Genomic DNA, 14,843 nt, shown 5'->3' on the forward strand with positions numbered 1-14,843 from the left:
ATGCTGTGGGCATCATTTGCCAGCGGTGAGTGCAATGTGGAAGAAAGTGAAAATTAGAATTCCAATTAAGTTGCCTGCTTTATGCTTGCACTGTGGAGTTGCTCAAGTGTGTTAGAGCCACACACTTCAAGGATGTTCCATCATATTTTACACTTCCTACTTTTGTAGCTGGAGGTGAAGCTTTGGGTATCAGGTAGTAGCCAAGCCACTTGCTCTTCATGATGCTAATTAAGCCGATATAGTTGAGGTCAGTGAATGAATAATGAAACCCCATTTTGAATTGCAATGCTAGACTCCCAACAGCTCTACATCTCATGAGGCAAGGACATGCACCTTGAATGGTCGGGTCTTCAGGAGCATTGATGAGCAGAAGGTTCTTGTACTCCAAGTCCATAGATCCTTGGAGATGGCTGAGTAAGTAGATAATGTGGTTGGAAAGGCATATAGGATATTGGCCTTTATAATTCACTGCATTGAATATTGAAGTGGTTTGAGCACAACTGGAGTATTGTATGCAGTTCTGGTCATCAAAGTATAAGGAGGATGTAATAGTACTGGAAAACACATAGAGGAGATTCAGCAGGATGTCTGAAGTGGAGTAGTTCAGTTGAGACTGGAGAAGCTAAATCTGTTCTCCCAAGAGTGGAGGAGGTCAAGGGAAATTGAGGTATTTAAAATTGAGGGGTATAGATAAGGTAAACTGCCATACAGTGGTAGATAAATTAGAGTACATAGTTTTATGGTAAGGAGCAAGAGATTTGGAAGGAATGGGAGGGCAATCTTTTATGCCCAGCAAGTGGTGAGTACTTGGAATGCACTGCTCAAGAGAGTTGTTGAAGTGTGATGCTGACAGAATTAAGTGATGTCTGTAGCTGAACACTTACAATGTTTGGGTGTAGAAGGATATTGTCCAATGCTGGGAAATGGAATTAGAGCAGATGAGTGCCCACTGATTGTCATGGATGTGGTGATGCACAAGATGGCTTCTTTCCCAGCTTCATGTCTAAACAGCTGTTATGCTTTGCTGGATTAGTTTATTTTTGTAGGTTAATACTCTCCAAACTTCACATTTTATAAAGTTGCTGATGTAGGGCTCTAGCATACAGTTAAGATTACTTCCTCAGTTTGACTTGGACCTGAACTCTGGTGCTGATCTGTTTTGAATATGCAAAACAGATCATTTCTGCATTCTTGTGGTAAAATGAGAATTAATAACTTCTATTTTGTGTGTAAAATCATCAGAAATATAGCTGAGATAAGGAAACATGATTTGTTTATTCAGGAGCAGCGTGTGGGAAAAATGTGATTCAATATTAAGCAACACACAAAATGCTGGAGGAACTCCGCAAGTCAGGCAGCATCTGTGGGGAATAAATGTTTTGGGCCAGAATCCTCCATCAGGACCAGAAAGGAAGGTGGCAGAAGCTAGAATAAAAAGTTGTTTGAGGTGGGGGGAAGGAGTACAACTCAGGTGATGGGTGGAGGGGGCTGAAGGCAGTTGCTGGGGAAGATGGAGAGAGATGGAAGGAATGGTGTGAGGAGCTGTGAGGTGATACATGGAAGAGGTGAAGATCTGAAGAAGAAGGAATCTGATGTTGAACCGTGGAATAAAGGGAAAAAGGTTGGGAACCAGAGGGAGGTGATGGTCAGGTCATGAGGGCAGGGATAGGGGAAGAGAAGGTGTGAAGGGGGTCACAAGAATGGAGGGGAAAAAGATTTTGGGGGCTGAGGGGGAAACAGAAGGGAGTGGTTACCGGAAGATGGAGAAATCAATGATGCCTCAGGCTGGAGACTACCCCGACAGAATATGAGACATTGATACACCAACCTGTATTTGGTGTCATTGGGCAGTAGAGGAGAATGTTGAAAGACCTTTGTGGGAATGGAAAGTTGAATTGAGTGACCATTTGGACATCCTGGCTGTTGTGGCAGAGAGAATGAAGGTGCTTGATGAAGTATTTTTCCCCCTCTGTTCCACCCCTCCCCCATCTATGTTGGGTTTCGCTGACTTGGAGGCAGCACCAGATGCAGTAAATGACCTTGACAGACTTGCAAGTGAGGTGTTGCCTTAACTAGAGGAGTGTTTAGGGCCTCAAATGGTAGTGAGGGAGGAGATATAGGGTCAGGTGTGGTACTTGTCACAGTTGCAGGGGAAAGTGCCTGGAGGGAGATCTGTGGGGAGGGAAGAGTGAACAAAAGAGTCATGGAGCAAATGATTTCTGTAGAAAGCTAAGATAGGGTGTAGCAAAGAATGTTCCTGGTAGTGGGGGAATGTTAGAGATAGCGGAATTTGCAGAGAATGATGTTTGAATGCAGAGGCTTGAGAAGTGATAGGGTAGAAGTGGAACCCTATTCCTGTTATGTCGGGGGAAGAAATAGGATGAGGAGAGCATTGATAGTGCTGGAAGGGAAATTCCATTTTCTGAAAAAGGGAGGACAACTGCTCTGGAATAGAAAGGCTCATCCTGGGAACAGCTATGGAGGAACCGAGAGAAGGGAATAGCATTTTTACAAGTGACAGTGTTTGGAGAGTTAGTCAAGAGTCGGTTTGTAAAAATGTTGATAGATAATCCGTCTCCAGAGATGGATTCAGTGTTAAAATGCTTTCAGGTATCTTGCTTTGCACTAGAAAACCAGCAGATGGTAGTAGTGCACAACATTAAAATTTTGAGGAGCAATTGGATGACATTGGAATGCTTTGTTAACCAGGATCCTAGTCACCCAGTGCAGGGGACACAAAATTCATGCCCCTATGTCTTTGTCTTCATTTTTGTACTGATTATAATTACTTCCGCTGCCTATCTTGGCGCATGTTCATTTTGAGTGGCTGATGACCTGCTGAGTTTCTCCAGCATTTTGTGCGTGTTGCTTTGGATTTCCAGCATCTGCAGACTTTCTTGTGTTTGTGATTGAAGCTATGCCTGTAACCAATAGAAAGAAGGTGTTCACTGCTTGAGAACAGTAACATTGCAAAAGGTTGCAGATACTGAGAGGAAGTTATGAAAGAGTATGAATGAGAGCAAGCATACTTGGTGTATATTGTGGGTCACTTTAATCAATAAGAGTGCGGGGACAATGCCGTGCAATTTTACTTCTCACTACTCCCTAAAGAATATCAAGCATAATTGCCATTGAGTTGAGCACTGAGAGTGAAGCCCCCAGTGTCACGGATAAGCTTACTGGCCTCACTGAGGTCTAGAGACGCATGGAAGATGGGTACTTTTGTCTGGTTCCACCTATCACCTACCAGGCTCTGTCTCACCCCTCTCTTGATTTATTAACTATCTTCTCTGGTACACTCAGTTCTGTTGCACTGCCTCTACCCTTTGCATGAACAGATGCTACTTGACCTGCTGTGTTCAAGTAGCTTATTTTTTTTGCTCCCTTTTCCAAGATCTGCAGTCTCTTGTGGCTCCACATCGAAATCCACTATGTACAGCTGATGAAGGGTCTTGGCCTGAAACGTCAACTGCACCTCTTCCTAGAGATGCTGCCTGGCCTGCTGCGTTCACCAGCAACTTTTATGTGTGTTGCTTGAATTTCCAGCATCTGCAGAATTCCTGTTGTTTATGTACAGCTGTCATTCACTTTAATAACATCCCTATTTATTATCACCCTTGCCCCATTCATATGGCTGTGTGCTCCCTTGCACACTTGATAGTACACTGAACTGCACCGACATATTTTGCATCTTCTATATTATGTATTGTATTGAATTGCTGCTGAGTTAACAAATTCCTTGACACATGCTGGTGATTATAAACCTGATTCTGATTCTGTAAGCAGGTGTTAGTGCTAGTGTAGCAGATGAGGAATTTAAATTTGTTAATGTGTAAATTTGAAAGAATATTTAAAAGGTCTACTGACCTTTCTGTGTGGTGGGAGTGGAGTACAAGACAAAAGACCCATCAGGGGATGGGGTCAGTTAGAGCAGGGAACATTTTATATAATGAAGATGAGTACAGAGCAAACACCTCATAACGGAAAATGATTAAAATGAAGTTGAAAATTTGTGTTCATTCCAGAAGATTGCAAAATGCCCAGAAAGAAGATGAGGTGTTTTTCTCTAGTTTTTATTGGGCATTCATTAACAGTGATGGAGGCTGTAGAATAAGAGTGGGATTGAGAATTGAAGTGACAAGCAACAGGAAGTCCCGGATCACCAAACTACTTATATTTTAAACTTTTTTTTTGGATCAGATTGTTCTAGACCAGACGCAGGCCTGAACTCGTGGTGCCTGCTTGTCCACACTTGCGTTTTCAGGATGTAGTGGGCTAAATGAGCTGACCCTCTCTCTGCACCCTAGAGGTGTCCTGTGAGGCGGAGCAGGCTCCAAAGGACAAGTAGGCCTCGGGCAGTGTATTGTGAATATTTGACACCTCACGAATGTCAAGCCTTTTGAACTGCTTTTCAACAACTTTCTGATTGTAAATTTCTTTTGAAATAGGTGTAAATAATAGCAAAAACTGCTAGAAATAAATTGCATAAAAACAGGTACACTAAAATAATCTAAATTAAACTCTTAACCTGCACATCTTTTTCCACTTAAATTAGCCATCTACTTCAAAGGAATGGATCACTATTAGAATGTGAGCATTCTCTGGCACTTAAGGAAGGGACTGGATGTGAATTGTTTCCGGGGTTTCTTTACAGCATGACTTTTATTCTAGCACAAACAAAAGAAAATCTGCAGATACTGGAAATCCAAGCAACACACACAAAATGCTGGAGGAATGCGGTAGGCCAGGCAGCATTTATGGAAAAGAGTGCTGTCGACGTCCTGCTGAAAGGTTTCGGCCCAAAACATCGATTGTACTCTTTTTCCATAGATGCTGCCTAGCCTGCTGAGTTCCTCCAGGATTTTCAAGCAACACACATAAAAGTTGCTGGTGAACACAGCAGGCCAGGCAGCATCTCTAGGAAGAGGTGCAGTCGACGTTTCAGGTCGAGACCCTTCGTCAGGACTAACTGAAGGACTAACTCCAGGATTTTGTATGTTTCTTTTTATTCTAGCTGCTGGATTCCAGGGTAAATCCAATGTCAAAATACAGGGTTAGATGTGTTGATATCCAACTTCCAATTCATCTTTAGCTGGCAGCTGTTTGTTCGTGAGTCAGCTTTATTCAGTCTGTTGTCTTAATGATGCATTATTTGAAAGGTGATTTACTCTAGAAAATATGATATTTTCAGCTTTTTAAGGGCTTGTGGTCTTTGTATACCAGTGCACTTTGTACTGAGGTTACCAGAAGTAAAAATGGTAGCATTTCTTAGACAAGGGAGATGTTTGCTCAAGGGTTGGCTGCCAATTAGTTCAAGGTTGTATATCTGTTCAATATGTACCCTCCCTGAATTTGGCTTTTTTGGTGAGATGCGTAAACCTTTCTATGACTTCCATCTCTTATTAAGCGTGTATTCACTCTTTCAAGTATCTTTCCTTTTGGATATTCATTTTTGTTTGATTGTACTTTGTTTTTCTCTGTAAGGATTATATAAAAAGGAATTATTTTGTAGCTCTGTTGAGGTTTCCAATGTTAAGGCAATCTTGTATGTCATAACAATTAATCAGTTTAGCAATTCTGCTTCTTCTCCTGCTTCCCAAAAGGCCTAACTCTGCCCATTCAAGATAGTATCAGTGTTGAGAAAAGATATACAACACACTTTGCACATTTTTATATATATTATTTATGGATATACTTAGTCGCTGCCTGTTATGCTGCTGGCATTTAGGGTAGCAATCAAGGTCCTCCATCTCTGGCAGCGGTCAGGGCTTCTTTCATCGTGTCAGTAACTTCCTCTCGTTTTTCACTACTGCCAGTCGTACAAGTCCCGGGTGGAGACTCCAGAGTACCATTGCACTCAGATGTGGAAGGATTTTTCTTTGCTGTTTCCATAACTATTTTATTTTGCTGTTTAGGATTGTTGGCCCTGAGCTGAACCCCTGAACCTGGAGGGCGGGTGAACCATTTGGCCTGTCCACTACCCTTTGACCTATTTACCATGGGTGACCGTACCAAGAGTCAAAACATAAAAGCCCTGACTTCAGCCAACATAACTCTCCAGGTCATTAAGGCACGTGAGCCTCCAAACTCTCTTGGAGAAAATTATGGATATAATGGATACCATTTAATGTGCCCTTCATGGTACTGAAAAAATAAATTTGAGATTTATTTTGAAACTGTGAAGCAATTAGTTAAAATTTCAGTGTTGTGCTAACTACATCAGCTGCTAACTAATCCATCACAATTGGCGTTACTTTACTGCGTGCTTCATTTTAAAATAAATGCTGCGCAGACTTCTATACAACCAAAATATATATGCATGGTATTTCCTTAAGAAGTTTTGTTTGGCCATTATTTTTTGTTTTGAGCCAAGTTAATGGATGGTTTAACATAGTTCTCATTTTACTTGAATTTGCTTGTTTTGAAGCTGAGTTCAGTAAGGCTGAGGTCTCCCAGACCTGAAATGTTAACCATTTTTCTTTCCACAGATGCTACCTGAATGTTTCCAGTATACTTAGATTTTATTTCAGATTTCCAGTTATGTGTAACTTCAATTTTTAATTTTGTTAAGGCTGGCTGAATAATCATTGTGCCAACTGGAGAGATGAGTTGCAACAGATACTGAAGCTCAAGACCATTTTACTTTTTCTTCAGAAACTTCCATTTCTAAAGTTAACATTGCTCTAAAAGTTGATCCTCTCCACTAGCAAAAGAGGAAGTTTAAGTTTTAGAAAATGGATAAATTGGTAGGGGCAGTTGAAATATATTTCAGTCTGTTAAAGTAAGCATTTGACTACTGTTCGATTCTTGGCTCATGGAAAAATGGAAAAGGATCTAATAACTACTGTTGAAAATGAAGGAAGAGATAAATGGGCCAGTTAGTCTAATTTCTTTTGTGAGTAAATAATTGGAATGAGTTTTAATGAATAATGAAAACCTTTTTTTTTAGAAAAAGGCATAAATTGATCAGGGACATGGAGCATGGATTTCTTTCGGGGAATTTGTCTGATTTGGATTTTTTTTTTGAAGAGGTATCAAGCAGAGGTGATGATGGCAGTGCATTTGACATGGAATGCATTTCAGCAATGTTTTTTACCTGGTTTTTAATTCTGAAAACTCTTAAGGTAATGCCATTAGGGAAATTGCATCTGGGTAAAGGAATGTAAACCAAATAGTGTATTGAGTCCTGGGAAGAACTTGAAGTATGAATCCAGCTTTATAAAGCATAACAGGACAAGTCGGTAAGGTGGTTCAAGCGAGTATTTGAGATGTCGACTTTGATTGGAGGAAAAATATGATTGTACTGAAGATGATGTAGAGAAAATGTATGAAGGTTATGGTTATGAAGAAAGGTTGGGTAAACTGTTAAAGTAACAAAGGAGGCTGATGAGTGACTGGACTCATATAAAGCCATGGTAGACCAAGTAGAAAGGCCAATTACCCTTGTAAGAGATGTGAAAGGAAAACAGCTGTAGATTTGAAGTTATTATTCGAAGAGTTAGCAGTGAGAGAAGGAAACTTTTTTTCTCCCAGTTGGTGATGTGGGAAAAGTTTGGAACTCTCCATCTATCATGATAATAGAAGCAGAAACTCATACCTGAGCAATTTCAAGTTCCTAGGTGTCAAGATCTTTGAAGATCAAGCCTGGTCCCAACATTTGATGCAGCTTTAAAGAAGGCAAGACGGTGGCTATATTTCATTACGAATTTGAGGAGATTTGGTTTGTCACCTAAAACACTCAAGCTTCTATAGATGTACAGTGAAGAGCATTCTGACAGGCTGCATCACTGTCTGGTATAGTGGGGGGAAGGAGGAAGAGTGCTACTACACAGGACCAAAAGAAGCTGCAGAAAGTTGTAAAATTAGTCAGCTTCATCTTGGGTGCTAGCCTCTGTAGTATCCAAGACATCTTCAAGGAGTGGTGGCTCAGAAAGGAGGCATCCATTACTAAGGGCCCCCATCACCCAGGGCTTGCCTGCTTTTCATCGTTGCCCTCAGGAAGGAAGTACAGAAGCTTGAAGGTGCACACTCAGTAATTCAGGAGCAACTTCTTCCCCTCTGCCATTGAATTCCTAAGTGGACATTGAACCCATGCACACTACCTCATTTGTTTATATTATTTGTTTCTGCACAATTTTTAATTTAACTATTTAATATACACATTTACTTTAATTGATTTTTTTCCCCTATATTATGTATTGCACTGTATTTGCTGCTGCTAAGTTAACGAATTTCATGGCATACGCCGGTGATTTGAAACTTGAATCTGATTCTGTGCAGTAGGGATTGAATTAGGCTATTCAGCCCATTGAGTCTTTTGCACCATTCTCACTGAAATTCCTCCTTATTTCAGTTCTAAGGGGACATCCCTTATTCGAAGGCTGTGTCCTTGGCTCCTAGGCTCTCCTACTAATGAGAATATCCTTTCCACATCTACTCTATATGTCTTTTAGTAGTGCATAGCTTGTATTGTTCTAATACAAATCCTCCCCAAGTTATGAACAAGCCACTTGCGTACAGCCCTCCTGTGTGATGAACATCTGGGAAACTAGTGTTCCACCACTCCCCACTCCAATATTTGTGAATTCCATCGCAGAGAGCTATCAAACATTTTCACTTCTAAGATCATTCTTGTGAACTTCCTCTGGATTTTCTCAAGGGTCAGCACATCTTTCCTTAGAAAGATTGTAGGGAATTTGGTGAATCTTAAACCTGTTACATAAGCTTAAGGGCTGAAGCTCAGTCAGAACAATCATGTGCAATTGTTATGTGGAAAAGCAAAATGGTGAAATAATTGTAGGAGGACAGCACATGTAATAAGAAACACATTTATTGTATAATCCCATTACTTTTTTGATTTGCAGATGTTGATATTTTATTTATACAATATGCTTATGTTTATCCTAGGTCTGTGGAATCTTGTATCACTCTTCTCCAATCTTTCTTTATTTGTGCTGATGCCTTTTGCCTACTTTTTCTTGGAATCTGAAGGATTTGCTGGATCAAAGAAGGTAGGTTCTTGTTCTCATTGGTTGTTAACCCTTAGTTGTCATCCTATATGTGTAACAAATATTGGAAAATATGAATGAAAGCATGTAGAATAGTAAGGTTCTACTCTCCATGTAAGACATGAGTTGCCCAAGTCCAGATGAGACTAGGCTACAAAGATGACTTTTTCTTGATAGTTGAATGAAGAAAGAATGAATTTGCTTGTTCTTCATATTTTCGGAGGGGCATGACAGCCATCATCCTGTTGAATTCTGGTCCTTTGCCTGCTCCTGCTCCTATTTCTTATGATATTTTACTGAGTGAAGTAATCAAATAACTGTTTCTAAAGGCTGTACCTTTTTTGTGTAGGTTAGGACTTTGTGTAGGCTAGGGAGGTATTGTAGGTTGTATAGATCTAGAATCTCAAAAAGCTCAGGTTTCTGGAAATTCAAGAAAAATGAGATGCTGTTTGTAGACTAAAATATTGTTTGGCTTTGATCACCAATGCCCATGAATGTATTTTGCTTTGACAACCCAACCTTTTCTTTAGCATTATCATGATTGTGGTCTTGATCAACATAATCTGATTTGCATTGATAGCTTACATCACTGAAAGCACTTGGCAAATGCATTGGGCTTCCAGTAAATGAACTGAGGTGTGCTAAGTTGTCCTGCATACAGAGAATATATGTACTTCTCATTAATAAATGAATCAGCAAGTTGAGTTTGAGTAATAGTTATAAATCAATATTGATTCATTGCCAAATACAAGTGGAACACTTTTAATATTACTCATGACTAAATAGTGGGAGAATTTTAAAGTTTGTTTACACGATATTCTGCATTCTTATTGTTTTACTTTGTACTTCGTTGTACTGATCAGTATGAACAGTATGCAAGGTAAGTATTTCACTGTACCTTGGTAAATGTGGCAATATAAAAAAAATGTACACATTTACCAGTTTTATTTGGCTTAGTTTGGTGAATTGAGCAGTATTATAGACAATCTAGTGAATAATTGAAAAGTTCCTATATTTTAATATATTAATGATTTAAGTAGAAGGAAGAACTGATATTTTTTGTTCTTATTTCAAAAATAAGCGTGTGACAGTTTCTTTGCATAAATCTGTGAATATAGTCTGAGTTTGATACTATCCACATGTTCATCAGCAGTCAGATGACATCAGCATCCTAAACCATTATACCAATTATCCAGACATTACAAAACACTGAACTCTCATGTCGCATCTGTGAGTTTAAGTCAAAGTGAAATGTTTTTTTAAAAAAGGCCTATCAATAAAGTGAGCAGTATGAAATTTGCAGTGATTTCCTTGCCTAATTAATTAGATCCACCAGATGGAAGTGAAGAGGCCAATAATAGTGCTCAAAATGTCTATAAACCTGAGCAAAAAGACAGCACAATGGATGAGAAAAAAAGATTTTTAATACACTTCAATCCTGCGTCGCAGTTTGAGATTGTCCTGGTTTGCATCCCTTTTGGCAAACTTACATAAAACTGACCATGTACTGTATTTTACGACCAGATGACTTTTTTTGTAGTGCTCATTGAAGTTAATTTGTATCAGACCCATATTAAAGAGACTTCAAAATCAGTAGGAAGTACAAGTCTGCTTCGTCAGTTTCTTTCATTGCATTCTTTCATTTTTTTTAAACTTGTTTTCTCCCCATTGATGATCCATAAATTGTTGTTAAAGACTGATTACGGAAGCACTGTTTTGTGTTAATAGCACGTGCATATTTTTGCTGTTCATTTGGGTAGTGAAACTAACCACATTGGAAGCTGATTGAATAAAAGTGTTATTTCAAGCAATATTGATGCTGTTTAAATTTAGAAACAAATTGATTTAGTTTTAAATGATTTTGAGATGTATAACTTTATAATTTAAAATATCTTAATTAAAAGCTCAGATTTCATCCTAGTTAATTGTGGTAACATTGGTGTTGAAGTAGCTATGGTTTTCAGTCATTATGACTTCAACATGTCTGTGATTGATGAGGAATTTCAATTTATGATATCTGGAATTCTTTGTATCTTGGCTCAGTAGCCTTTCAAGGGCATTAATTAACTTGCTAACATTCCAAATTGGGTTGTGGCTAAAGCAACTTTAATTGTTGTTTGAACTTTATGGAGTTTTAAAGAAATTGGCAAATATGTTGATAGCTAGTTCACTCTAATGTTGATAACATTAATTTCTTGAAATGAAATCTTTTATCGGGCAGTTGAAAAGTGGTAGAATTTGCCAGCAGAATATATGATTATTTGTAGTTTTAGCTGTCAATTGTCACCCAGTGATTGATTTAGTTTAATCACCCTGGCTGCTGGTCAAAGAGATATTCTTATCTATTCTTTTGCTGTCATAAACTTGAGGTCACTCTAAAACACTGCTGCCCATATCTTAACTTGCACCAGTTTACCAACCACTTGTATGCTCTTTGACTTAGTTTGGTCCAAATTAAGCCATACCACAATCTGAAAATACTCATTCTTATTTTCATATCTTCCCATATGTTGCCTCTACTAACTCAGCAATTTATTTTTGTTCTTCTGAGATAGCTTTGCCAATCAAATTCTGGTCCCTTGATTGCTGCACCAATGATAGCTATCTTTAATCTGTCATGATTACAACTCTGAAATTCTCTGCCTGAACTTTGCTGTTTCTTTGCACTTAAGATGCTTTGAAACCAACTTCCCTGGCTATAATTTTGATCATTTGCCTGACATCAATTTTTGTTTAATATCTCCACAGTGCCTTAGGATATTTGGCTTTGTTATCATATAAATGGATTTGTACTGTCTGCTCCACAACAGACTTGAAATCGCCTACAGCAGCTTTCTGGGATAACAAATCTTACTCTGCACAAATTCTTCTAATGTCATTGAGAATTCGCTAGATTGCCAGCACTTTAAATTTTACTTCATTGCGAGTTTAAAAATTATGTACCAGTGACACGAATGATGCTATGACTAGAACAAATCATTAAAATCAACCCAAAAAAGCAGGTGCTGAAAAATACTACTTCTGTTTTCACAACTCTGTGCCTGTCTTATCATCGAAGATAATCCTGAACAGTGATTATTTGCATAACTTCTAAATGTGAGAACAAGGTATATGTGTTGATTGGTTTACCTCATAAGTCATTTTAATCTTATTAAAAGTGCATTTATTTAATTTGCCCAAAGGAAAATGAGTAGAGATACACGTGAAGAAACACAGATTTAAAGTAAAGACCCTTAAAAAAAAAAAATCAAAAATAAAATTACTGATGCTGAAAATGTGAAATAACAGCCAATTGGCCAAGTAGCATCTGCTAACACTTTAGGTCAAAATCCTCTTGTCAAAATAGGGAAAAGAGAGAAAGTGTATTAGCTTTGGTTTGTGGAAGGTAAGGGAGCAATGTGTAGGGTAAAGGATGAGGCCAGGGTTATGATCATAGAATCGTTGAATAGTTAGAACACAGAGGTCACCTGCTGCAATATATTTACATTTGTTCTCCATCCAGAAAGCCTCTGCCCCCACCACAGCATCTTTCTTCTCCTGTGTCATGTGCCACCTGGGCTGGTTGTAGTAGATGGGGTTCGGCAGTTCCACACAAAAACAGTGGAAGCAAGTCAGCCACAAAAAATTAGTAATGACAGTACCCTTTGGTCCAAATTGTCTACCAGTCAAGTTGTACCCCTGGCTTTGTCACATTGGTCTGCGTTTGGTCCACTGAACCCTTGCTAGCATAAACACAGGAGATTCTGCTAATGCTGGAAATTCAGAGTAACACACGAAAAATGCTGCAGGAATTCAGCAGGTGAGGTAGCACCTATGGAAAGTAATAAACAGTCGATGTTTCAGGCCACAGCCCTTCGGCTGAACTGCTGACTGTTTATACCTTTCCAAAGATGCTGCCTGATCAGAGTTCCTCCAGTATTTTGTATGTGAAAACCATACTATCTATGTATCTGTTTAAATACCCTTTAAATGTAATTTTACTGTCCTCCACCCACATATCCACTTCTTTCTCTAGGAAAAGATGTCCTTCAAGTGCCCTTAGGATTCCCAATCCTGGGAAAAAATTAATTGGAATCCAGTTTATAATCACTGACATGAATTGTAACCCATCTTAAATAGAATGAGGGGCTTATGTCTATAATATCACCCCTCAGCTTCTGTACTCCAGGGAAGAAAGTTCTAGCTTGCCTTGTATCTGCCTCTATGACCATAAGACAAAGGAGCAGAATTAGACCATTGAGTCCCTCGAGTCGGCTCTGCCATTTCATCGTGGCTGATCTTGTATCCTATACAACCCCATATACCTGCTCTCTTATCATATCCCTTGATGTCCTGACCAATCAGGAATCCACCAACTTCTAATTTAAATATACTCACGAACTTGGCCTCCACCACAGTCTGTGACAGACCATGCCATAGATTCTCCACTCTTTGGCGAAAAAATATTCTCCTTCTGTTCTAAAAGGTCGCCCCTCAAATTTGAGGTTGTGTTGTCTAGTTCTGGATACTCCCACCTGAGGGAGCATCCTCTCCACATCCATTTTATCTAGTCCTTTCAATATTCAGTAGGTTTCATTGAGATCCTCATACATTTTTCTAAATTCTAGTGAGTACAGACCCAAAGCTGCCAAACGCTCCTCATATGTTGTCCTCTTCATTCCTGGAATCATCCTTGTGAACCTCCTCTGGACTTTCTCCAATGACAATACATCCTTTCTGAGATGAAGGGTCCAAAACTGTTGACAATACTCCAAGTGTGGTCTGAACTAGTGCCTTATAAAGTCTCAGCATTATCTCCTTGCTTTTATATTCTCTTCTCCTTGAAATAGATGCCAACATAGCATTTGCCTTCTTTATCACAGACTCAACCTGTGAATTAACGTTTTGGAAGTCCTGCACAAGGACTCCAGAGTCCCTTTGAACTTCTGATGTTTAAATCTTCTCCCCATTTAGATAATCTGCACTATTGTTCCTTTTACCAAAATGCATTATCATACATTTCTCAACATTGTATTCCATCTGCCACCTTTTTGCTCATTCTTCCAATTTGTCTTAATCCTGCTGCAATCGCATTGCTTCCTCAGTACTACCTACCTCTCCTCCCATCTTCGTATCATCTGCAAACTTTGCCACAGAGCCATTAATTGCACTATCTAAATCACTGACAAACAATGTGAAAAGCAGCGGTCCCAATACTGACACTGGTAACACTACAAGTCACTGGCAGCCAACCAGAAGAGGTCCCTTTTATTCCCACTCGTTACCTCCTGCCCGTCAGCCATTCCTCTATCCATGCCAGTGTCTTTCCTGTAATGCTATAGGATTTTATCTTGTTAAGCAGCCTCACGTGTAGCATCTTATCAAACGCCTTCTGAAAATCCAAGTAAATGACACCGCCTGCCTCTCCTTAGTCCACCTTGCTTTTTTCTTCCTTGAAGGACTTTGTCAGGTGAGATTTCCCTTTATAGACTTTGATTTAATTTATCATTATTCTCCAAGTACCTTGAAACCTCAGTAATGGACTCCAACACTTTCCCAACCACTGAGGTTACGCTAACTAGCCTAAAATTTCCTCGTCTCCCCCCCCCCCCCCGCACCCTTCTTTAAGAGTGGTGTGACACTTGCAATTTTCCAGTCCTCTGGGACTATGCCAGAATCAGATGATTCTTGAAAGATCGTGGCCAATACATCAGTTATTTCTTCAGCAACGTCTGTCAGGACTCTGGGATGTAGTCCATCTGGTCCAGGTGACATCCACCTTAAGACCTTTTCAGTTTGCCTAACACTGTTTCCTTTGTAATAGTGTGTCCCTTTGTACTGGTAATATACCTGTGG

The 14,843-nt window shown here is 39.4% G+C and overlaps 1 protein-coding gene across 3 annotated transcripts in view; it reads left to right on the forward strand.

The window, feature by feature from the left end:
* Positions 1 to 14,843, forward strand: part of lmbr1 (limb development membrane protein 1) — a 213,207-nt gene that overhangs the window by 28,282 nt on the left and 170,082 nt on the right. For all 3 annotated transcript variants that reach the window (XM_072254043.1, XM_072254044.1, XM_072254045.1), the window contains exon 5: positions 8,908 to 9,011. In XM_072254043.1, coding sequence (XP_072110144.1) covers positions 8,908 to 9,011 — 104 coding nt within the window. The remainder of the gene's footprint in view (positions 1 to 8,907; positions 9,012 to 14,843) is intronic.

Source organism: Mobula birostris, chromosome 3 (assembly GCF_030028105.1).
Source record: "Mobula birostris isolate sMobBir1 chromosome 3, sMobBir1.hap1, whole genome shotgun sequence".
NCBI classification, from domain to species: domain Eukaryota; kingdom Metazoa; phylum Chordata; class Chondrichthyes; order Myliobatiformes; family Myliobatidae; genus Mobula; species Mobula birostris.